Here is a 21,285-nt window from a genome sequence, read left to right as displayed (position 1 = left end):
AGAGAGAGAGAGAGGGAGAGAGAGAGAGAGAGAGAGAGAGAGAGAGAGAGAGAGAGAGAGAGAGAGAGAGAGAGAGAGAGAGAGAGGGAGAGGGAGAGAGAAACAGACAAACACACAGACAGACAGCGGCAACTCAATTCTTCGTGTGTCCACCACAGCAAAACAATATGTATGGATGGGGGCCAGAGGTCGCCCCGGGACGGACTAATACCACCTTAGAAAACGAGCCTTAGAAAATGGACATTCAGAGGCCCTTGTAGCTGGGCCATTGGCAGGAGATGGGACATGGGCAGGAGACGGGCCAGGGGCAGGAGATGGGGCAGGGTAAAGAGATAGGCCAGGGGCAGGAAATGGGCCAGGGGCAGGATATGGGCCAGGAGCAGGAGATGATTCAGAGGAGATGGGCCAGGGGAAGGAGATGGAAGAGGGACAGGAGATGGGCCAGGGGCAGGAGATGGGCCAGGGGCAGGAGATGGGCCAGAGGCAGGAGATGGGCCAGGGGCAGGACATGGGCCTAGGGCAGAAGATGGGCCAGGGGACGGAGATGGGCCAAGGGCAGGAGATGGACCAGGGGCAGGAGATGGGCCAGGGGCAGGAGTTGGGCCAAGGACATGAGATAGGCCAAGGGCAGGAGTTGGGCCAAGGACATGAGATGGGCCAGGGACAGGAGATGGGCCAGGGGCAGAAGATGAGTAAGGGGCAGGAGATGGGCCAGGGGCAGGAGATGGGCCTGGAGCAGAAGATGGGCCAGGGGTAGGAGATGAGCCAAGGGCAGGAGATGGGCCAGGGGCAGGAGATGGGTCAGGGGCATGAGTTGGGCCAGGGACATGAGATGGGCCAAGGGCAAGAGATGGGCAAGGGGTCAGAAATGGGCCAGGGGCAGGAGACGGGCCAGGGATAAGAGATGGGCCAAGGACATGAGGTGGGCCAGGGGCAGGAGATGGGCCAGGGACAGGAGATGGGTCAGGGGTAGGAGATGGGCCAGGGGCCGGAGATGGGTCAGGGGCTGGAGGTGGGCCAGGGGCAGGAGATGGGCCAGGGGCAGGAGATGGGCCAGGGGCTGGAGATGGGTCAGGGACAGGAGATGGGCCAGGGACAGGAGATGGGCCATAGGCAGGAGATGGGCCAGGAACAGGGCATGGGCCAGGGGCAGGAGATGGGACAGGGGCAGGAGAATGGCCAGAGGGAGGAGATGGGCCAGGGGCAGGAGATGGACCAGGGACAGGAGATGGGCCAGGGGCAGGAGATGACCCAGGGGGAGGAGATGGGACAGGGGCAGGAGACGGGCCAAGGACATGAGATGGGCCATGGGCAGGAGTTGGGAAAGAGATGGGCTAGGGGCAGGAGATGGGCCAGGGGCCGGAGATGGGTCAGGGGTTGGAGATGGGCCAGGGACAGGAGATGGGCCAGGGGCAGGAGATGGGCCAGGGCAGGAGATGGGCCAGGAGCAGGAAATGGGCCAGGGGCAGGAGACGGGCAAGGGCCGGAGATCGGCCAGGGATAGGAGATGGGCCAGGGCAGGAGATGGGCCAGGGCAGGAGATTGGCCAGGAGCAGGAGATAGGCCAGGGGCAGGAGACGGGCTAGGGGCAGGAGATGGGCCATGGGCAGGAAATGGGCCAGGGGCAAGAGATTGGCCAGGGACAGGAAATGGGCGAGGGGCAAGAGATAGGCCAGGGGCAGGAGATGAGAAAGGGGCAGGAGATAGGCAAGGGGCAGGAGATGGGAAAGGGGGAAGGAGATGGGCCAGGGGCAGGAAATGACCAGGGACAGGAGATGGGCCAGGGGCAGGAGATGAGCCAGGGACTGGAGATGGGCCAGAGGCAGGAGATGGGCCAGGGGCAGGAGATGGTCCAGGGGCAGGAGATGGACCAGGGACAGGAGATGGGCCAGGGGGAGGAGATGGGACAGGGGCAGGATATGGGAAAGGGGGAAGAGGATGGGCCAGGGGCAGGAGATGGGCCAGGGGCAGGAGATGGGGCAGGGACAGGAGATGGTCCAGGGGATGGAAATGGGCCAGGGACAGGAGATGGGCCAGAGGCAGGAGATGGGCCAGGGGCAGGAGATGGGCTAGGGGCAGGAGATGGACCAGGGACAGGAGATGGGAGAGGGGCAGGAGATGGGCCAGAGGGAGGAGATGGGACACGGGCAGGAGATGGGCCAGGGACAGGAGATGGGCAGGGGCAGGAGATAGGCAGGGGCAGGAGATGGGCCAGGGGCAGGAGATTAGCCTAGGGCAGGAGATGGGCTAGGGGCAGGAGACGGGCCAGGGGTAGGAGATGGGCCAATGACATGAGGTTGGCCAGAGGCAAAAGATGGGCCAGGGGCAGGAGATGGGCCAGGGACAGGAGATGGGCAGGGGCAGGAGATGGGCAGGGGCAGGAGATGGGCCAGGGGCAGGAGATTAGCCTGGGGCAGGAGATGGGCTAGGGGCAGGAGACGGGCCAGGGGTAGGAGACGGGCCAATGACATGAGGTTGGCCAGAGGCAAAAGATGGGCCAGGGGCAGGAGATGGGCCAAGGACGTGAGATGGTCCAGGAGCAGGAGATGAACCAGGGGCAGAAGATGGGCAAAGGACATGAGATGGGCCAAAGAAAGGAGGTGGGAAGGGGCAGAAGATGGGCCAGGTGAATGAGATGGGCCAAGGACATGATATTAGCCAGGGGCAAGAGATGGGCCAAGGGCATGAGATGGGCCAAGGGCAGGAGATGGGCCAGGAGGGCAGGAGATGGGCCAAGGGCAGGAGATGGGCCAGGAGGGCAGGAGATGGGCCAAGGGCAGGAGATTGGCCTGGGGTAGGAGATACGCAAGGGGCAGGAGATGTGTCAGGGGCAGGAGATGGGCCAGGGGCAGGAGATAGGCCAGGGGCTCGAGAAGGGCTATGGGCAGGAGATGGGCCAGGGGTAGGAGATAGGCCAGGGGCTTGAGAAGGGCTATGGGCAGGAGATGGGCCATGGGCCGGAGATGGGCCTGGGGCAGAAGATAGGCCAGGGGTAGGAGATGGGCCAAGGGCAGGAGATGGGCCAGGGACAGGAGATGGGCCAGGGACAGGAGATGGGCCAGGGACAGGAGATGGGCCCGGTGCAGGAGATGGGCCAGGGACAGGAGATGGGCCAGGGGCAGGAGATGGGCCAGGGACAAGAGATGGGCCAGGGGCAGGAGATGGGACAGAGGCAGGAGAATTGCCAGGGGCAGGAGATGGGCCAGGGGCAAGAGATGGGCCAGGGACAGGAGATGGGCCAAGGGCAGGAGATGGGCCAGAGGCAGGAGATGGGCCTGGGGCTGTAAATGGGCCAGGGGCTGGAGATGGGTCAGGGACAGGAGATGGGTCAGGGACAGGAGATGGGCCAAGGGCAGGAGATGGGACAGGGGCAGGAGAATGGCCAGAGGCAGGAGATGGGCCAGGGGCAGGAGATGGGCCAGGGGCAGGAGATGGACCAGGGACAGGAGATGGGCCAGGGGCAGGAGATGAGCCAGGGACTGGAGATGGGCCAGAGGCAGGAGATGGGCCAGGGGCAGGAGATGGTCCAGGGGCAGGAGATGGACCAGGGACAGGAGATGGGCCAGGGGGAGGAGATGGGACAGGGGCAGGATATGGGAAAGGGGGAAGAGGATGGGCCAGGGGCAGGAGATGGGCCAGGGGCAGGAGATGGGGCAGGGACAGGAGATGGTCCAGGGGATGGAAATGGGCCAGGGACAGGAGATGGGCCAGAGGCAGGAGATGGGCCAGGGGCAGGAGATGGGCTAGGGGCAGGAGATGGACCAGGGACAGGAGATGGGAGAGAGGCAGGAGATGGGCCAGAGGGAGGAGATGGGACACGGGCAGGAGATGGGCCAGGGACAGGAGATGGGCAGGGGCAGGAGATAGGCAGGGGCAGGAGATGGGCCAGGGGCAGGAGATTAGCCTAGGGCAGGAGATGGGCTAGGGGCAGGAGACGGGCCAGGGGTAGGAGATGGGCCAATGACATGAGGTTGGCCAGAGGCAAAAGATGGGCCAGGGGCAGGAGATGGGCCAGGGACAGGAGATGGGCAGGGGCAGGAGATGGGCAGGGGCAGGAGATGGGCCAGGGGCAGGAGATTAGCCTGGGGCAGGAGATGGGCTAGGGGCAGGAGACGGGCCAGGGGTAGGAGACGGGCCAATGACATGAGGTTGGCCAGAGGCAAAAGATGGGCCAGGGGCAGGAGATGGGCCAAGGACGTGAGATGGTCCAGGAGCAGGAGATGAACCAGGGGCAGAAGATGGGCAAAGGACATGAGATGGGCCAAAGAAAGGAGGTGGGAAGGGGCAGAAGATGGGCCAGGTGAATGAGATGGGCCAAGGACATGATATTAGCCAGGGGCAAGAGATGGGCCAAGGGCATGAGATGGGCCAAGGGCAGGAGATGGGCCAGGAGGGCAGGAGATGGGCCAAGGGCAGGAGATGGGCCAGGAGGGCAGGAGATGGGCCAAGGGCAGGAGATTGGCCTGGGGTAGGAGATACGCAAGGGGCAGGAGATGTGTCAGGGGCAGGAGATGGGCCAGGGGCAGGAGATAGGCCAGGGGCTCGAGAAGGGCTATGGGCAGGAGATGGGCCAGGGGTAGGAGATAGGCCAGGGGCTTGAGAAGGGCTATGGGCAGGAGATGGGCCATGGGCCGGAGATGGGCCTGGGGCAGAAGATAGGCCAGGGGTAGGAGATGGGCCAAGGGCAGGAGATGGGCCAGGGACAGGAGATGGGCCAGGGACAGGAGATGGGCCAGGGACAGGAGATGGGCCCGGTGCAGGAGATGGGCCAGGGACAGGAGATGGGCCAGGGGCAGGAGATGGGCCAGAGACAAGAGATGGGCCAGGGGCAGGAGATGGGACAGAGGTAGGAGAATTGCCAGGGGCAGGAGATGGGCCAGGGGCAAGAGATGGGCCAGGGACAGGAGATGGGCCAAGGGCAGGAGATGGGCCTGAGGCAGGAGATGGGCCTGGGGCTGTAAATGGGCCAGGGGCTGGAGATGGGTCAGGGACAGGAGATGGGTCAGGGACAGGAGATGGGCCAAGGGCAGGAGATGGGACAGGGGCAGGAGAATGGCCAGAGGCAGGAGATGGGCCAGGGGCAGGAGATGGGCCAGGGGCAGGAGATGGACCAGGGACAGGAGATGGGCTAGGGGAAGGAGATGGGCCAGGGGGAGGAGATGGGACAGGGGCAGGAGACGGGCCAAGGACATGAGATAGGCCATGGGCAGGAGTTGGGCAAGGGGGAGGAGAAGGGACAGGGGCAGGAGATGGGCCAGAGGCAGGAGATGGGCCAGGGGCAGAAGATGGGCCAGGGACAGGAGATGGGCCAGGGGCAGGAGATGGGCCAGGGGCAGGAGATGGGAAAGGGGCAGGAGATGGGCCAGAGGCTGGTGATGGGCCAGGGACAGGAGATGGGCCAGAGGCAGGAGATGGGCCAGGGGCAGAAGATGGGCCAGGGACAGGAGATGGGCCAGAGGCAGGAGATGGGCCAGGGGCAGGAGATGGGCCAGGGGCAGGAGATGGGCCAGGGGCAGGAGATGGGCCAGGGGCAGGAGATGGGAAAGGGGAAGGAGATGGGCCAGAGGCTTGAGATGGGCCAGAGGCAGGAGATGGAACAGAGGCAGGAGATGGGCCAGGGGCTGGAGATGGGCCAGGGACAGGAGATGGGCCAGGGGCAGGATAAGGGCAGGGGCAGGAGATGGGCCATGGGCAGGAGATTAGCCTGGGGCAGGAGATGGGCCAGGGGCAGGAGACGGGCCAGTGGTAGGAGATGGGCCAATGACATGAGGTTGGCCAGAGGCAAAAGATGGGCCAAGGGCAGGAGATGGGCCAAGGACATGAGATGGGACAAAGGAAGGAGGTGGGAAGGGGTAGAAGATGGGCGAGGTGAATGAGATGGGCCAAGGACATGATATAAGCCAGGGGCAGGAGATGGGCCAAGGGCATGAGATGAGCCAAGGGCAGGAGATGGGCCAGGAGGGCAGGAGATGGGCCAAGGGCAGGAGATTCGCCTGGCGTAGGAGATACGCCAGGGGCAGGAGATGTGCCAGAGGCAGGAGATGGCCAGGGGCAGGAGATAGGCCAGGGGCTCGAGAAGGGCTATGGGCAGGAGATGGGCCAGGGGCAGGAGATAGGCCAGGGGCTTGAGAAGGGCTATGGGCAGCAGATGGGCCATGGGCAGGAGATGGGCCTGGGGCAGAAGATAGGCCAGGGGTAGGAGATGGGCCAAGGGCAGGAGATGGGCCAGGGACAGGAGATGGGCCAGGGACAAGAGATGGGCCAGGGACAGGAGATGGGCCCGGGGCAGGAGATGGGCCAAGGACAGGAGATGGGCCAGGGGCAGGAGATTGGCCAGGGACAAGAGATGGGCCAGGGACAGGAGATGGGCCAAGGGCAGGAGATGGGCCAGAGGCAGGAGATGAGCCTGGGGCTGTAAAGGGGCCAGGGGCTGGAGATAGGTCAGGGACAAGGAGATGGGTCAGGGACAGGAGATGAGCCAAAGGCAGGAGATGGGCCAGGGGCAGGAGATGGGACAGGGGCAGGAGATGTGCCAGGGGCAGGAGATGGGCCAGGGGCAGGAGATGGACCAGGGACAGGAGATGGGCCAGTAGCAGGAGATGGGCCAGGGGGAGGAGATGGGACAGGGGCCGGAGACGAGCCATGGACATGAGATGGGCAGGAGTTGGGCCAAGGACATGAGATGGGATAGGGGCAGGAGATGGTCCAGGGGCCGAAGATGGGTCAGGGGCTGGAGATGGGCCAGGGACAGGAGATGGGCCAGGGACAGGAGATGGGTCAGGGGCAGGAGATGGGCCAGGGGCCGGAGATGGGCCAGGGGCTGGAGATGGGCCAGGGGCATGAGATGGGCCAGGGGCAGGAGATGGGCCAGGGGCTGGAGGTGGGTCAGGGACAGGAGATGGGCCAGGGACAGGAGATGTGCCATAGGCAGGAGATAAGCCAGGAACAGCTAGGAGATGGACCTGGGACAGGAGATGGGCCAGGGGCAGGAGAATGGCCAGAGGCAGGAGATGGGTCAGGGGCAGGAGATGGGCCAGGGGCAGGAGATGGACCTGGGACAGGAGATGGGCCAGGGGTAGGAGATGGGCCAGGGGCAGGAGATGGGCCATGGGCTGGAGATGGGTCAGGGATAGGAGATGGGCCAGGGACCGAAGATGGGCCATAGGCAGGAGATGGGCCAGGAACAGGAGATGGGCCAGGGGCAGGAGATGGGACAGGGGCAGGAGAATGGCCAGAGGCAGGAGATGGGCCAGGGGCAGGAGATGGGCCAGGGGCAGGAGATGGACCAGGGACAGAAGATGGGCCAGGGGCAGGAGATGGCCCAGGGGGAGGAGATGGGACAGGGGCAGGAGACGGGCCAAGGACATGAGATGGGCCATGGGCAGGAGTTGGGCCAAGGACATGAGATGGGCTAGGGGCAGGAGATGGGCCAGGGGCCGGAGATGGGACAGGGGTTGGAGATGGGCCAGGGACAGGAGATGGTCCAAGGACATGAGATGGGCCAGGAGCAGGAGATGGGCCAAGGGATAGGAGATGGGCCAGGGGCAGGAGATGGGCCAGGGACAGGAGATGGGCCAGGGACAAGAGATGGGCAAGAGCAGGAGATGGGACAGGGGCAGGAGAATTGCCAGAGGCAGGAGATGGGCCAGGGGTAAGAGATGGGTCAGGGACAGGAGATGGGCCAAAGGCAGGAGATGGGCCAGGAACAGGAGATGGGCCAGGGGCAAGAGATGGGACAGGGGCAGGAGAATGGCCAGTGGCAGGAGATGTGCCAGGGGCAGGAGATGGGCCAGGGGCAGGAGATGGACCAGGGACAGGAGATGGGCCAGGAGCAGGAGATGGGCCAGGGGGAGGAGATGGGACAGGGGCAGGAGACGGGCCAAGGACATGAGATGGGCCAAGGGCAGGAGTTGGGCCAAGGACATGAGATGGGATAGGGGCAGGAGATGGTCCAGGGGCCGAAGATGGGTCAGGGGCTGGAGATGAGCCAGGGACAGGAGATGGGTCAGGGACAGGAGATGGGCCAGGGACAGGAGATGGGCCAGGGGCAGGAGATGGGCCAGAGGCTGGAGGTGGGTCAGGGACAGGAGATGGGCCAAGGACAGGAGATGGGGCATAGGCAGGAGATGGGCCAGGAACAGGAGATGGACCTGGGACAGGAGATGGGCCAGGGGCACGAGAATGGCCAGTGGCAGGAGATGGGCCAGGGGCAGGAGATGGGCCAGGGGGAGGAGATAGGACAGGGGCAGGAGATGTGAAAGGGGGAAGGAGATGGGCCAGGGGTAGGAGATGGGCCAGGGGGAGGAGATAGGACAGGGGCAGGAGATGTGAAAGGGGGAAGGAGATGGGCCAGGGGTAGGAGATTGGCCAGGGACAGGAGATGGGCCAGGGGATGGAGATTGGCCATGGACAGGAGATGGGCCAGGGGAAGGAGATGGGCAAGGGGCAGGAGATGGGAAAGAGGCAGGAGATGGGCCAGAGGCTGGAGATAGGCCAGAGGCAGGAGATGGGCCAGGGGCAGGAGATGGGCCAGGGGCAGGAGATGGGCCAGGGGCAGGAGATGGACCAGGGACAGAAGATGGGCCAGGGGCAGGAGATGGCCCAGGGGGAGGAGATGGGACAGGGGCAGGAGACGGGCCAAGGACATGAGATGGGCCATGGGCAGGAGTTGGGCCAAGGACATGAGATGGGCTAGGAGCAGGAGATGGGCCAGGGGCCGGAGATGGGTCAGGGGTTGGAGATGGGCCAGGGACAGGAGATGGTCCAAGGACATGAGATGGGCCAGGAGCAGGAGATGGGCCAAGGGATAGGAGATGGGCCAGGGGCAGGAGATGGGCCAGGGACAGGAGATGGGCCAGGGACAAGAGATGGGCAAGGGGCAGGAGATGGGACAGGGGCAGGAGAATTGCCAGAGGCAGGAGATGGGCCAGGGGTAAGAGATGGGTCAGGGACAGGAGATGGGCCAGGGACAGAAGATGGGCCATAGGCAGGAAATGGGCCAGGAACAGGAGATGGGCCAGGGGCAGGAGATGGGACAGGGGCAGGAGAATGGCCAGAGGCAGGAGATGGGCCGGGGGCAGGAGATGGGCCAGAGGCAGGAGATGGGCCAGGGGCAGGAGATGGACCAGGGACAGAAGATGGGATAGGGGCAGGAGATGGCCCAGGGGGAGGAGATGGGACAGGGGCAGGAGACGGGCCAAGGACATGAGATGGGCCATGGGCAGGAGTTGGGCCAAGGACATGAGATGGGCTAGGGGCAGGAGATGGGCCAGGGGCCGGAGATGGGTCAGGGGTTGGAGATGGGCCAGGGACAGGAGATGGTCCAAGGACATGAGATGGGCCAGGAGCAGGAGATGGGCCAAGGGATAGGAGATGGGCCAGGGACAGGAGATGGGCCAGGGGATGGAGATTGGCCATGGACAGGAGATGGGCCAGGGGAAGGAGATGGGCTAGGGGCAGGAGATGGGAAAGAGGCAGGAGATGGGCCAGAGGCTGGAGATAGGCCAGAGGCAGGAGATGGGCCAGGGGCAGGAGATGGGCCAAGGACAGGAGATCGCCAGGGGCAGGAGATGGGCAGGTGCAGGAGATGGGCCAGAGGCAGGAGATTAGCCTGGGCAGGAGATGGGCCAGGGGCAGGAGACGGGCCAGGGGAAGGAGATGGGCCAATGACATGAGGTTGGCCAGAGGCAAAAGATGGGCCAGGGGCAGTAGATGGGCCAAGGACGTGAGATGGTCCAGGAGCAGGAGATGGGCCAGGGGTAGGAGATGGGGCAATGACATTTATGAGATGGGCCAAAGGAAATAGCAGGGAAGGGGCAGAAGATGGGCCAGGTGAATGAGATGGGCCAGGGACATGATATGGGCCAGGGGCAGGAGATGGGCCAGGAGGGCAGGAGATGGGCCAAGGGCAGGAGATTAGCCTGGGGTAGGTGATACGCAACGGGCAGGAGATGTGCCAGGGGCAGGAGATGGGCCAGGGGCAGGAGATAAGCCAGGATCTCGAGAAGGGCTATGGGCAGGAGATTGGCCAGGGGCAGGAGATAGGCCAGGGGCATGAGAAGGGCTATGGGCAGAAGATGGGCCATGGGCAGGAGATGGGCCTGGGGCAGAAGATAGGCCAGGGGCAGGAGATGGGCCAGGGGCAGGAGATGGGACAGGGGCAGGAGAATTGCCAGGGGCAGGAGATGGGCCAGGGGCAAGAGATGGGCCAGGGGCTGGAGATGGGCCAGGGGCAGGAGATGGGCCAGGGGCAGGAGATGGGCCAGGGGCTGGAGATGGGTCAGGGACAGGAGATGGGCCAGGGACAGGAGATGGGCCATAGGCAGGAGATGGGCCAGGAACAGGACATGGGCCAGGGGCAGGAGATGGGACAGGGGCAGGAGAATGGCCAGAGGGAGGAGATGGGCCAGGGGCAGGAGATGGACCAGGGACAGGAGATGGGCCAGGGGCAGGAGATGACCCAGGGGGAGGAGATGGGACAGGGGCAGGAGACGGGCCAAGGACATGAGATGGGCCATGGGCAGGAGTTGGGAAAGAGATGGGCTAGGGGCAGGAGATGGGCCAGGGGCCGGAGATGGGCCTGGGGCAGAAGATAGGCCAGGAGTAGGAGATGGGCCAAGGGCAGGAGATGGGCCAGGGACAGGAGATGGGCCAGGGACAGGAGATGGGCCAGGGACAGGAGATGGGCCCGGTGCAGGAGATGGGCCAGGGACAGGAGATGGGCCAGGGGCAGGAGATGGGCCAGGGACAAGAGATGGGCCAGGGACAGGAGATGGGCCAAGGGCAGGAGATGGGCCAGAGGCAGGAGATGGGCCTGGGGCTGTAAATGGGCCAGGGGCTGGAGATGGGTCAGGGACAGGAGATGGGTCAGTGGACAGGAGATGGGCCAAAGGCAGGAGATGGGCCAGGAACAGGAGATGGGCCAAGGGCAGGAGATGGGACAGGGGCAGGAGAATGGCCAGAGGCAGGAGATGGGCCAGGGGCAGGAGATGGGCCTGGGGCAGGAGATGGACCAGGGACAGGAGATGGGCTAGGGAAGGAGATGGGCCAGGGGGAGGAGATGGGACAGGGGCAGGAGACGGGCCAAGGACATGAGATGGGCCATGGGCAGGAGTTGGGCAAAGGACATGAGATGGGCTAGGGGCAGGAGATGGGCCATGGGCCGGAGATGGGTCAGGGGTTGGAGATGGGCCAGGGACAGGAGATGGTCCAGGGACATGAGATGGGCCAAGGGCAATTTAAGAGATTGGCAAGGGGTCAGAAATGGGCCAGGGGCAGGAGACGGGCCAGGGATAGGAGATGGGCCAGGGGCAGGAGATGGACCAGGGGCCGGAGACGGGCAAGGGCCGGAGATCGGCCAGGGATAGGATATGGGCCAGGGGCATCAGATGGACCAGGGCAGGAGATGGGCCAAGAGCAGGAGATGGGCCAGAGGCAGGAGACGGGCCAGGGCCGGAGATCGGCCAGGTCCGGAGACGGGCCAGGGCAGGAGATAGGCCAGGGGCAGGAGACGGGCTAGGGGCAGGAGATGGGCCATGGGCAGGAAATGGGCCAGGGACAGGAGATTGACCAGGGGCAGGAAATGGGCCAGGGGCAAGTGATAGGCCAGGGGCAGGAGATGGGCTAGGGGCAGGTGATGGACCAGGGGCAGGAGATGGGAAAGGGGCAGGAGATAGGCAAGGGGCAGGAGATGGGAAAGGGGGAAGAAGATGGGCCAGGGGCAGGAAATGACCAGGGTCAGGAGATGGGCCAGAGGCAGGAGATGGGCCAGGGACAGGAGATGGGCCAGAGGCAGGATATGGGCCAGGGGCAGAAGATGGGCCAGGGGCAGGAGATGGACCAGGGACAGGAGATGGGGCAGGGGCAGGAGATGGGCCAGGGGGAGGAGATGGGACAGGGGCAGTATATGGGAAAGGGGGAAGGAGCTGGGCCAGGGGCAGGAGATGGGCCAGGGACAGGAGATGGGCCAGGGGCAGGAGAGGGGCCAGGGACAGGAGATGGGCCAGAGGCAGGAGATGGGCCAAGGGCAGGAGATGGGCCAGGGGCAGGGCCAGGGGCAGAAGATGGACCAGGGACAGGAGATGGGCCAGGGGTAGGAGATGGGCAAGGGGGAGGAGAAGGGACAGGGGCAGGAGATGGGCCAGAGGCAGGAGATGGGCCAGGGGCAGAAGATGGGCCAGGGACAGGAGATGGGCCAGGGGCAGGAGATGGGCCAGGGGCAGGAGATGGGAAAGGGGCAGGAGATGGGCCAGAGGCTGGAGATGAGCCAGGGACAGGAGATGGGCCAGAGGCAGGAGATGGGCCAGGGGCAGAAGATGGGCCAGGGACAGGAGATGGGCCAGAGGCAGGAGATGGGCCAGGGGCATGAGATGGGCCAGGGGCAGGAGATGGGAAAGGGGCAGGAGATGGGCCAGAGGCTTGAGATGGGCCAGAGGCAGGAGATGGAACAGGGGCAGGAGATGGACCAGGGGCAGGAGATGGGCCAGGGACAGGAGATGGGCCAGGGGCAGGATAAGGGCAGGGGCAGGAGATGGGCCAGGGGCAGGAGATTAGCCTGGGGCAGGAGATGGGCCAGGGGCAGGAGACGGGCCAGTGGTAGGAGATGGGCCAATGACATGAGGTTGGCCAGAGGCAAAAGATGGGCCAAGGGCAGGAGATGGGCCAAGGACATGAGATGGGACAAAGGAAGGAGGTGGGAAGGGGAAGAAGATGGGCCAGGTGAATGAGATGGGCCAAGGACATGATATAAGCCAGGGGCAGGAGATGGGCCAAGGGCATGAGATGAGCCAAGGGCAGGAGATGGGCCAGGAGGGCAGGAGATGGGCCAAGGGCAGGAGATTCGCCTGGCGTAGGAGATACGCGAGGGGCAGGAGATGTGCCAGAGGCAGGAGATGGGCCAGGGGCAGGAGATAGGCCAGGGGCTCGAGAAGGGCTATTGGCAGGAGACGGGCCAGGGGCAGGAGATAGGCCAGGGGCTTGAGAAGGGCTATGGGCAGCAGATGGGCCATGGGCAGGAGATGGGCCTGGGGCAGAAGATAGGCCAGGGGTAGGAGATGGGCCAATGGCAGGAGATGGGCCAGGGACAGGAGATGGGCCAGGGACAAGAGATGGGCCTGGGACAGGAGATGGGCCCGGGGGCAGGAGATGGGCCAAGGACAGGAGATGGGCCAGGGGCAGGAGATTGGCCAGGGACACGAGATGGGCCAGGGACAGGAGATGGGCCAAGGGCAGGAGATGGGCCAGAGGCAGGAGATGAGCCTGGGGCTGTAAAGGGGCCAGGGGCTGGAGATAGGTCAGGGACAAGGAGATGGGTCAGGGACAGGAGATGAGCCAAAGTCAGGAGATGGGCCAGGGGCAGGAGATGGGACAGGGGCAGGAGATGTGCCAGGGGCAGGAGATGGGCCAGGGGCAGGAGATGGGACAGGGGCAGGAGATGTGCCAGGGGCAGGAGATGGGCCAGGGGCAGGAGATGGACCAGGGACAGGAGATGGGCCAGTATCAGGAGATGGGCCAGGGGTAGGAGATGGGCCAAGGGCAGGAGATGGGCCAGGGACAGGAGATGGGCCAGGGACAAGAAATGGGCCTGGGACAGGAGATGGGCCCGGGGCAGGAGATGGGCCAAGGACAGGAGATGGGCCAGGGGCAGGAGATTGGCCAGGGACAAGAGATGGGCCAGGGACAGGAGATGGGCCAAGGGCAGGAGATGGGCCAGAGGCAGGAGATGAGCCTGGGGCTGTAAAGGGGCCAGGGGCTGGAGATAGGTCAGGGACAAGGAGATGGACCAGGGACAGGAGATGGGCCAGTATCAGGAGATGGGCCAGGGGGAGGAGATGGGACAGGGGCCGGAGACGAGCAATGGACATGAGATGGGCAGGAGTTGGGCCAAGGACATGAGATGGGATAGGGGCAGGAGATGGTCCAGGGGCCGAAGATGGGTCAGGGGCTGGAGATGGGCCAGGGACAGGAGATGGGCCAGGGACAGGAGATGGGTCAGGGGAAGGAGATGGGCCAGGGGCCGGAGATGGGCCAGGGGCTGGAGATGGGCCAGGGGCATGAGATGGGCCAGGGGCAGGAGATGGGCCAGGGGCTGGAGGTGGGTCAGGGACAGGAGATGGGCCAGGGACAGGAGATGTGCCATAGGCAGGAGATAAGCCAGGAACAGCTAGGAGATGGACCTGGGACAGGAGATGGGCCAGGGGCAGGAGAATGGCCAGAGGCAGGAGATGGGTCAGGGGCAGGAGATGGGCCAGGGGCAGGAGATGGACCTGGGACAGGAGATGGGCCAGGGGTAGGAGATGGGCCAGGGGCAGGAGATGGGCCATGGGCTGGAGATGGGTCAGGGACAGGAGATGGGCCAGGGACAGAAGATGGGCCATAGGCAGGAGATGGGCCAGGAACAGGAGATGGGCCAGGGGCAGGAGATGGGACAGGGGCAGGAGAATGGCCAGAGGCAGGAGATGGGCCAGGGGCAGGAGATGGGCCAGGGGCAGGAGATGGGCCAGGGGCAGGAGATGGACCAGGGACAGAAGATGGGCCAGGGGCAGGAGATGGCCCAGGGGGAGGAGATGGGACAGGGGCAGGAGACGGGCCAAGGACATGAGATGGGCCATGGGCAGGAGTTGGGCCAAGGTCATGAGATGGGCTAGGGGCAGGAGATGGGCCAGGGGCCGGAGATGGGTCAGGGGTTGGAGATGGGCCAGGGACAGGAGATGGTCCAAGGACATGAGATGGGCCAGGAGCAGGAGATGGGCCAAGGGATAGGGGATGGGCCAGGGGCAGGAGATGGGCCAGGGACAGGAGATGGGCCAGGGACAAGAGATGGGCAAGGGGCAGGAGATGGGACAGGGGCAGGAGAATTGCCAGAGGCAGGAGATGGGCCAGGGGTAAGAGATGGGTCAGGGACAGCTAGGAGATGGGCCAAAGGCAGGAGATGGGCCAGGAACAGGAGATGGGCCAGGGGCAAGAGATGGGACAGGGGCAGGAGAATGGCCAGAGGCAGGAGATGTGCCAGGGGCAGGAGATGGGCCAGGGGCAGGAGATGGACCAGGGACAGGAGATGGGCCAGGAGCAGGAGATGGGCCAGGGGGAGGAGATGGGACAGGGGCAGGAGACGGGCCAAGGACATGAGATGGGCCAAGGGCAGGAGTTGGGCCAAGGACATGAGATGGGATAGGGGCAGGAGATGGTCCAGGGGCCGAAGATGGGTCAGGGGCTGGAGATGGGTTAGGGACAGGAGATGGGTCAGGGACAGGAGATGGGCCAGGGACAGGAGATGGGCCAGGGGCAGGAGATGGGCCAGAGGCTGGAGGTGGGTCAGGGACAGGAGATGGGCTAGGGACAGGAGATGGGGCATAGGCAGGAGATGGGCCAGGAACAGGAGATGGACCTGGGACAGGAGATGGGCCAGGGGCACGAGAATGGCCAGAGGCAGGAGATGGGCCAGGGGCAGGAGATGGGCCAGGGGGAGGAGATAGGACAGGGGCAGGAGATGTGAAAGGGGGAAGGAGATGGGCCAGGGGTAGGAGATGGGCCAGGGGGAGGAGATAGGACAGGGGCAGGAGATGTGAAAGGGGGAAGGAGATGGGCCAGGGGTAGGAGATGGGCCAGGGACAGGAGATGGGCCAGGGGATGGAGATTGGCCATGGACAGGAGATGGGCCAGGGGAAGGAGATGGGCAAGGGGCAGGAGATGGGAAAGAGGCAGGAGATGGGCCAGAGGCTGGAGATAGGCCAGAGGCAGGAGATGGGCCAGGGGCAGGAGATGGGCCAGGGGCAGGAGATGGGCCAGGGGCAGGAGATGGACCAGGGACAGAAGATGGGCCAGGGGCAGGAGATGGCCCAGGGGGAGGAGATGGGACAGGGGCAGGAGACGGGCCAAGGACATGAGATGGGCCATGGGCAGGAGTTGGGCCAAGGACATGAGATGGGCTAGGAGCAGGAGATGGGCCAGGGGCCGGAGATGGGTCAGGGGTTGGAGATGGGCCAGGGACAGGAGATGGTCCAAGGACATGAGATGGGCCAGGAGCAGGAGATGGGCCAAGGGATAGGAGATGGGCCAGGGGCAGGAGATGGGCCAGAGACAGGAGATGGGCCAGGGACAAGAGATGGGCAAGGGGCAGGAGATGGGACAGGGGCAGGAGAATTGCCAGAGGCAGGAGATGGGCCAGGGGTAAGAGATGGGTCAGGGACAGGAGATGGGCCAAAGGCAGGAGATGGGCCAGGAACAGGAGATGGGCCAGGGGCAAGAGATGGGACAGGGGCAGGAGAATGGCCAGAGGCAGGAGATGTGCCAGGGGCAGGAGGTGGGCCAGGGGCAGGAGATTGACCAGGGACAAGAGATGGGCCAGGAGCAGGAGATGGGCCAGGGGGAGGAGATGGGACAGGGGCAGGAGACGGGCCAAGGACATGAGATGGGCCAAGGGCAGGAGTTGGGCCAAGGACATGAGATGGGATAGGGGCAGGAGATGGTCCAGGGGCCGAAGATGGGTCAGGGGCTGGAGATGGGCCAGGGACAGGAGATGGGCCAGGGGCAGGAGATGGGCCAGAGGCTGGAGGTGGGTCAGGGACAGGAGATGGGCCAGGGACAGGAGATGGGGCATAGGCAGGAGATGGGCCAGGAACAGGAGATGGACCTGGGACAGGAGATGGGCCAGGGGCACGAGAATGGCCAGAGGCAGGAGATGGGCCAGGGGCAGGAGATGGGCCAGGGGGAGGAGATAGGACAGGGGCAGGAGATGTGAAAGGGGGAAGGAGATGGGCCAGGGGTAGGAGATGGGCCAGGGGGAGGAGATAGGACAGGGGCAGGAGATGTGAAAGGGGGAAGGAGATGGGCCAGGGGTAGGAGATGGGCCAGGGACAGGAGATGGGCCAGGGGATGGAGATTGGCCATGGACAGGAGATGGGCCAGGGGAAGGAGATGGGCAAGGGGCAGGAGATGGGAAAGAGGCAGGAGATGGGCCAGAGGCTGGAGATAGGCCAGAGGCAGGAGATGGGCCAGGGGCAGGAGATGGGCCAGGGACAGGAGATCGCCAGGGGCAGGAGATGGGCCAGAGGCAGGAGATTAGCCTGGGCAGGAGATGGGCCAGGGGCAGGAGACGGGCCAGGGGAAGGAGATGGGCCAATGACATGAGGTTGGCCAGAGGCAAAAGATGGGCCAGGGGCAGTAGATGGGCCAAGGACGTGAGATGTTCCAGGAGCAGGAGATGGGCCAGGGGTAGGAGATGGGGCAATGACATTTATGAGATGGGCCAAAGGAAATAGTAGGGAAGGGGCAGAAGATAGGCCAGGTGAATGATATGGGCCAGGGACATGATATGGGCCAGGGGCAGGAGATGGGCCAGGAGGGCAGGAGATGGGCCAAGGGCAGGAGATTAGCCTGGGGTAGGTGATACGCAACGGGCAGGAGATGTGCCAGGGGCAGGAGATGGGCCAGGGGCAGGAGATAAGCCAGGATCTCGAGAAGGGCTATGGGCAGGAGTTTGGCCAGGGGCAGGAGATAGGCCAGGGGCATGAGAAGGGCTATGGGCAGAAGATGGGCTATGGGCAGGAGATGGGCCTGGGGCAGAAGATAGGCCAGGGGCAGGAAATGGGCCAGGGGCAGGAGATGGGACAGGGGCAGGAGAATTGCCAGGGGCAGGAGATGGGCCAGGGGCAAGAGATGGGCCAGGGACAGGAGATGGGCCAAGAGCAGTAGAGGGGCCAGAGGCAGGAGATGGGCCTTGGGCTGGAAATGGGCCAGGGGCTGGAGATGGGTCAGTGACAGGAGCTGGGTCAGGGACAGGAGATGGGCCAGAGGCAGGAGATGGGCCAGGAACAGGAGATGGGCGAGGGGGCAGGAGATGGGACAGGGGCAGGAGAATGGCCAGAGGCAGGAGATGGGCCAGGAGCAGGAGATGGGCCAGGGGCAGGAGATGGACCAGGGACAAGAAATGGGCCAGAGGCAGGAGATGAGCTAGGGGGAGGAGATGGGACAGGGACAGGAGACGGGCCAAGGACATGAGATGGGCCAAGGGCAGGAGTTGGGCCAAGGACATGAGATGGGATAGGGGCAGGAGATGGGCCAGGGGCCGAAGATGGGTCAGAGGCTGGAGATGGGCCAGGGACAGGAGATGGGCCAAGGACAGGAGATGGGTCAGCGGCAGGAGATGGGCCGGGGGCCGGAGATGGGCCAGGGGCTGGAGACGGGCCAAGAGCAGGAGATGGGCCAGGGGCAGGAGATGCGCCAGGAGCAGGACATGGGCCAGGGGCAGGAGATGGACCGGGGACAGGAGATGGGCCAGGGGCAGATGGGCCACGGGGAGCAGATGGGACATGGGCAGGAGACGGGCCAAGGACATGAGATGGGCCACGGGCAGGATATGGGCCAAGGACCTGAGATGGGCTAGGGGCAGGAGTTGGGTCAGGGGCCGGAGATGGGTCAGGGGATGGAGATGGGCCAGGGACAGTAGATGGGCCAGGGACATGAGATGAGCCAAGGGCAAGAGATGGGCAAGGGGTCAGAAATGGGCCACGGGCAGGAGACGGGCCAGGGATAGGAGATGGGACAGGGGCAGGAGATGGGCCAGGGCAGGAGATGGGCCAGGAGCAGGAGATGGACCAGGGGCAGGAGACGGGCCAGGGCCGGAGATCGGCCAGGGATAGGAGATGGGCCAGGGGCAGGAGATGGGCCAGGGCAGGAGATGGGCGAAGAGCAGGAGATGGGCCAGGGGCAGGACACGGGCCAGGGCCGGAGATCGGCCAGGGCCGGAGACGGGCAAGGGCAGAAGATGGGCTTGGGCAGGAGACGGGCTAGGGGCAGGAGATGGGCCATTGGCAGGAAATGGGCCATGGGCAGGAGATAGGCCAGGGGCAGGAAATGGGCCAGGGGCAAGAGATAGGCCAATGGCAGGAGATGGGCCAGGGGCAGGATATGGGCCAGGGGCAGGAGATGGGAAAGGATCAGGAGATAGGCAAAGGGCAGGAGATGGGAAAGTGGGAAGGAGATGGGCCAGGGGCAGAAAATGTCCAGGGACAGGAGATGGGAAAGGGGCAGGAGATGGGCCAGGGACAGGAGATGGGCCAGAGGCAGGAGATGGACCAGGGGCAGGAGATGGGAAAGGGACAGGAGATAGGCAAGGGGCAGGAGATGGGAAAGGGGGAAGGAGATGGGCCAGCGGCAGGAAATGACCAGGGACAGGAGATGGGCCAGGGGCATGAGATGAGCCATAGGCAGGAGATGGGCCAGAGGCAGGAGATGGGCCAGGGGCAGGAGATGGGCCAGGGGCAGGAGATGGACCAGGGACAGGAGATGGGGCAGGGGCAGGAGATGGGCCAGGGGGAGGAGATGGGACAGGGGCAGGATATTGGAAAGGGGGAAGAGAATGGGCCAGGGGCAGGAGATGGGCCAGGGACAGGAGATGGGCAAGGGGCAGGAGATGGGCCAGGGACAGAAGATGGGCCAGGGGCTGGAGATGAACCAGGGGCAGGAGATGGGAAAGGGGCAGGAGATGGGCCAGAGGCTTGAGATGGGCCAGAGGCAGGAGATGAGCCAGGGGCAGGAGATGGGCCAGGGACAGGAGATGGGCAGGGGCAGGAGATGGGCAGGGGCAGGAGATGGGCCAGGGGCAGGAGATTAGCCTGGGGCAGGAGATGGGCCAGGGGCAGGAGACGGGTCAGGGGTAGGAGATGGGCCAATGACATGAGGTTGGCCAGAGGCAAAAGATAGGCCAGGGGCAGGAGATGGGCCAAGGACGTGAGATGGTCCAGGAGCAGGAGATGAACCAGGGGCAGAAGATGGGCCAAGGACATGAGATGGGCCAAAGGAAGGAGGTGGGAAGGGGCAGAAGATGGGCCAGGTGAATGAGATCGGCCAAGGACATGATATAAGCCAGGGGCAAGAGATGGGCCAAGGGCATGAGATGGGCCAAGGGCAGGAGATGGGCCAGGAGGGCAGGAGATGGGCCAAGGGCAGGAGATTGGCCTGGGGTAGGAGATACGCCAGGGGCAGGAGATGTGCCAGGGGCAGGAGATGGGCCAGGGGCAGGAGATTGGCCAAGGGCTCGAGAAGGGCTATGGGCAGGAGATGGGCCAGGGGTAGGAGATAGGCCAGGGGCTTGAGAAGGGCTATGGGCATGAGATGGGCCAAGGGCAGGCGATGGGCCAGGAGGGCAGGAGATGGGCCAGGGGCAGGAGATTGGCCTGGGGTAGGAGATACGCCAGGGGCAGGAGATTTGCCAGGGGCAGGAGATGGGCCAGGGGCAGGAGATAGGCCAAGGGCTCGAGAAGGGCTATGGGCAGGAGAAGGGCCAGGGGTAGGAGATAGGCCAGGGGCTTGAGAAGGGCTATGGGCAGAAGATGGGCCATGGGCAGGAGATGGGCCTGGGGCAGAAGATAGGCTTGGGGTAGGAGATGGGCCAAGGGCAGGAGATGGGCCAGGGACAGGAGATGGGCCTGGGACAGGAGATGGGCCAGGGACAGGAGATGGGCCCGGGGCAGGAGATGGGCCAGGGACAGAAGATGGGCCAGGGGCAGGAGATGGGCCAGGGACAAGAGACGGGCCAGGGGCAGGAGATGGGACAGGGGCAGGCGAATTGCCAGAGGCAGGAGATGGGCCAGGTGCAAGAGATGGGCCAGGGACAGGAGACGGGCCAAGGGCAGGAGATGGGCCAGAGGCAGGAGATGGGCCTGGGGCTGTAAATGGGCCAGGGGCTGGAGATGGGTCAGGGATAGGAGATGGGTCAGGGACAAGAGATGGGCCAAAGGCAGGAGATGGTCCAGGAACAGGAGATGGGCCAGGGGCAGGAGATGGGACAGGGGCAGGAGGATGGCCAGAGGCAGGAGATTGGCCAGGGGCAGGAGATGGGCCAGGGGCAGGAGATGAACCAGGGACAGGAGGTGGGCTAGGGGCAGGAGATGGGCCAGGGAGAGGAGATGGGACAGGGGCAGGAGACGGGCCAAGGACATGAGATGGGCCATGGGCAGGAGTTGGGCCAAGGACATGAGATGGGCTAGGGGCAGGAGATGGGCCTGGGGCCGGAGATGGGTCAGGGGTTGGAGATGGGCCAGGGACAGGAGATGGTCCAGGGACATGAGATGGGCCAAGGGCAAGAGATTGGCAAGGGGTCGGAAACGGGCCAGGGGCACGAGACGGGCCAGGGATAGGAGATGGGCCAGGGCAGGAGATGGGTCAGGAGCAGGAGACGGGCAAGGGCCGGAGATCGGCCTGGGATAGGAGATGGGCCAGGGGCATCAGATTGGCCAGGGCAGGAGATGGGCCAGGAGCAGGAGATGGGCCAGGGGCAGGAGACGG

General features: G+C 64.5%; 12 protein-coding genes across 12 annotated transcripts; all 12 read left to right on the top strand.

Annotated features, from left to right (window-relative positions):
- Positions 1–400: 400 nt before the first annotated feature.
- On the top strand, positions 401–757 carry LOC138373457 (uncharacterized). The gene has a single exon (XM_069339665.1). The coding sequence runs from the start codon at positions 401–403 to the stop codon at positions 755–757; it is 357 nt and encodes a 118-aa protein (XP_069195766.1).
- A 219-nt stretch (positions 758–976) lies between these two features.
- On the top strand, positions 977–1,504 carry LOC138373456 (uncharacterized). The gene has a single exon (XM_069339664.1). It carries the CDS (start codon positions 977–979, stop codon positions 1,502–1,504), a length of 528 nt encoding a protein of 175 aa, XP_069195765.1.
- Positions 1,505–7,658: 6,154 nt separating this feature from the next.
- On the top strand, positions 7,659–7,937 carry LOC138373455 (uncharacterized). Its single transcript, XM_069339663.1, has one exon. It carries the CDS (start codon positions 7,659–7,661, stop codon positions 7,935–7,937), a length of 279 nt encoding a protein of 92 aa, XP_069195764.1.
- A 27-nt stretch (positions 7,938–7,964) lies between these two features.
- Positions 7,965–8,258, top strand: LOC138373454 (uncharacterized). The gene has a single exon (XM_069339662.1). It carries the CDS (start codon positions 7,965–7,967, stop codon positions 8,256–8,258), a length of 294 nt encoding a protein of 97 aa, XP_069195763.1.
- Positions 8,259–9,950: 1,692 nt separating this feature from the next.
- Positions 9,951–10,595, top strand: LOC138373453 (uncharacterized). Its single transcript, XM_069339661.1, has one exon. The coding sequence runs from the start codon at positions 9,951–9,953 to the stop codon at positions 10,593–10,595; it is 645 nt and encodes a 214-aa protein (XP_069195762.1).
- Positions 10,596–13,930: 3,335 nt separating this feature from the next.
- Positions 13,931–14,377, top strand: LOC138373452 (circumsporozoite protein-like). The gene has a single exon (XM_069339658.1). The coding sequence runs from the start codon at positions 13,931–13,933 to the stop codon at positions 14,375–14,377; it is 447 nt and encodes a 148-aa protein (XP_069195759.1).
- A 7-nt stretch (positions 14,378–14,384) lies between these two features.
- On the top strand, positions 14,385–14,645 carry LOC138373451 (uncharacterized). Its single transcript, XM_069339657.1, has one exon. It carries the CDS (start codon positions 14,385–14,387, stop codon positions 14,643–14,645), a length of 261 nt encoding a protein of 86 aa, XP_069195758.1.
- A 266-nt stretch (positions 14,646–14,911) lies between these two features.
- LOC138373450 (uncharacterized) lies at positions 14,912–15,172 on the top strand. The gene has a single exon (XM_069339656.1). It carries the CDS (start codon positions 14,912–14,914, stop codon positions 15,170–15,172), a length of 261 nt encoding a protein of 86 aa, XP_069195757.1.
- A 1,002-nt stretch (positions 15,173–16,174) lies between these two features.
- LOC138373449 (uncharacterized) lies at positions 16,175–16,453 on the top strand. The gene has a single exon (XM_069339655.1). It carries the CDS (start codon positions 16,175–16,177, stop codon positions 16,451–16,453), a length of 279 nt encoding a protein of 92 aa, XP_069195756.1.
- A 27-nt stretch (positions 16,454–16,480) lies between these two features.
- Positions 16,481–16,738, top strand: LOC138373448 (uncharacterized). Its single transcript, XM_069339654.1, has one exon. It carries the CDS (start codon positions 16,481–16,483, stop codon positions 16,736–16,738), a length of 258 nt encoding a protein of 85 aa, XP_069195755.1.
- A 665-nt stretch (positions 16,739–17,403) lies between these two features.
- LOC138373447 (uncharacterized) lies at positions 17,404–17,691 on the top strand. The gene has a single exon (XM_069339653.1). The coding sequence runs from the start codon at positions 17,404–17,406 to the stop codon at positions 17,689–17,691; it is 288 nt and encodes a 95-aa protein (XP_069195754.1).
- A 379-nt stretch (positions 17,692–18,070) lies between these two features.
- On the top strand, positions 18,071–18,382 carry LOC138373446 (uncharacterized). Its single transcript, XM_069339652.1, has one exon. It carries the CDS (start codon positions 18,071–18,073, stop codon positions 18,380–18,382), a length of 312 nt encoding a protein of 103 aa, XP_069195753.1.
- Positions 18,383–21,285: the final 2,903 nt, after the last annotated feature.

Source organism: Procambarus clarkii, chromosome 42, assembly GCF_040958095.1.
Source record: "Procambarus clarkii isolate CNS0578487 chromosome 42, FALCON_Pclarkii_2.0, whole genome shotgun sequence".
NCBI classification, from domain to species: domain Eukaryota; kingdom Metazoa; phylum Arthropoda; class Malacostraca; order Decapoda; family Cambaridae; genus Procambarus; species Procambarus clarkii.
This window is presented reverse-complemented; position numbering and strand designations above follow the sequence as displayed.

What these genes read in the sequence shown, in the direction of transcription:
- LOC138373457 (XM_069339665.1), top strand. Translation starts at nt 401, where the DNA reads ATGGGCCAGGGGAAGGAGATGGAAGAGGGACAGGAGATGGGCCAGGGG.
- LOC138373456 (XM_069339664.1), top strand. Translation starts at nt 977, where the DNA reads ATGGGCCAGGGGCCGGAGATGGGTCAGGGGCTGGAGGTGGGCCAGGGG.
- LOC138373455 (XM_069339663.1), top strand. Translation starts at nt 7,659, where the DNA reads ATGGGTCAGGGACAGGAGATGGGCCAAAGGCAGGAGATGGGCCAGGAA.
- LOC138373454 (XM_069339662.1), top strand. Translation starts at nt 7,965, where the DNA reads ATGGGTCAGGGGCTGGAGATGAGCCAGGGACAGGAGATGGGTCAGGGA.
- LOC138373453 (XM_069339661.1), top strand. Translation starts at nt 9,951, where the DNA reads ATGTGCCAGGGGCAGGAGATGGGCCAGGGGCAGGAGATAAGCCAGGAT.
- LOC138373452 (XM_069339658.1), top strand. Translation starts at nt 13,931, where the DNA reads ATGGGTCAGGGGCTGGAGATGGGCCAGGGACAGGAGATGGGCCAGGGA.
- LOC138373451 (XM_069339657.1), top strand. Translation starts at nt 14,385, where the DNA reads ATGGGCCAGGAACAGGAGATGGGCCAGGGGCAGGAGATGGGACAGGGG.
- LOC138373450 (XM_069339656.1), top strand. Translation starts at nt 14,912, where the DNA reads ATGGGCCAAAGGCAGGAGATGGGCCAGGAACAGGAGATGGGCCAGGGG.
- LOC138373449 (XM_069339655.1), top strand. Translation starts at nt 16,175, where the DNA reads ATGGGTCAGGGACAGGAGATGGGCCAAAGGCAGGAGATGGGCCAGGAA.
- LOC138373448 (XM_069339654.1), top strand. Translation starts at nt 16,481, where the DNA reads ATGGGTCAGGGGCTGGAGATGGGCCAGGGACAGGAGATGGGCCAGGGG.
- LOC138373447 (XM_069339653.1), top strand. Translation starts at nt 17,404, where the DNA reads ATGTGCCAGGGGCAGGAGATGGGCCAGGGGCAGGAGATAAGCCAGGAT.
- LOC138373446 (XM_069339652.1), top strand. Translation starts at nt 18,071, where the DNA reads ATGGGTCAGAGGCTGGAGATGGGCCAGGGACAGGAGATGGGCCAAGGA.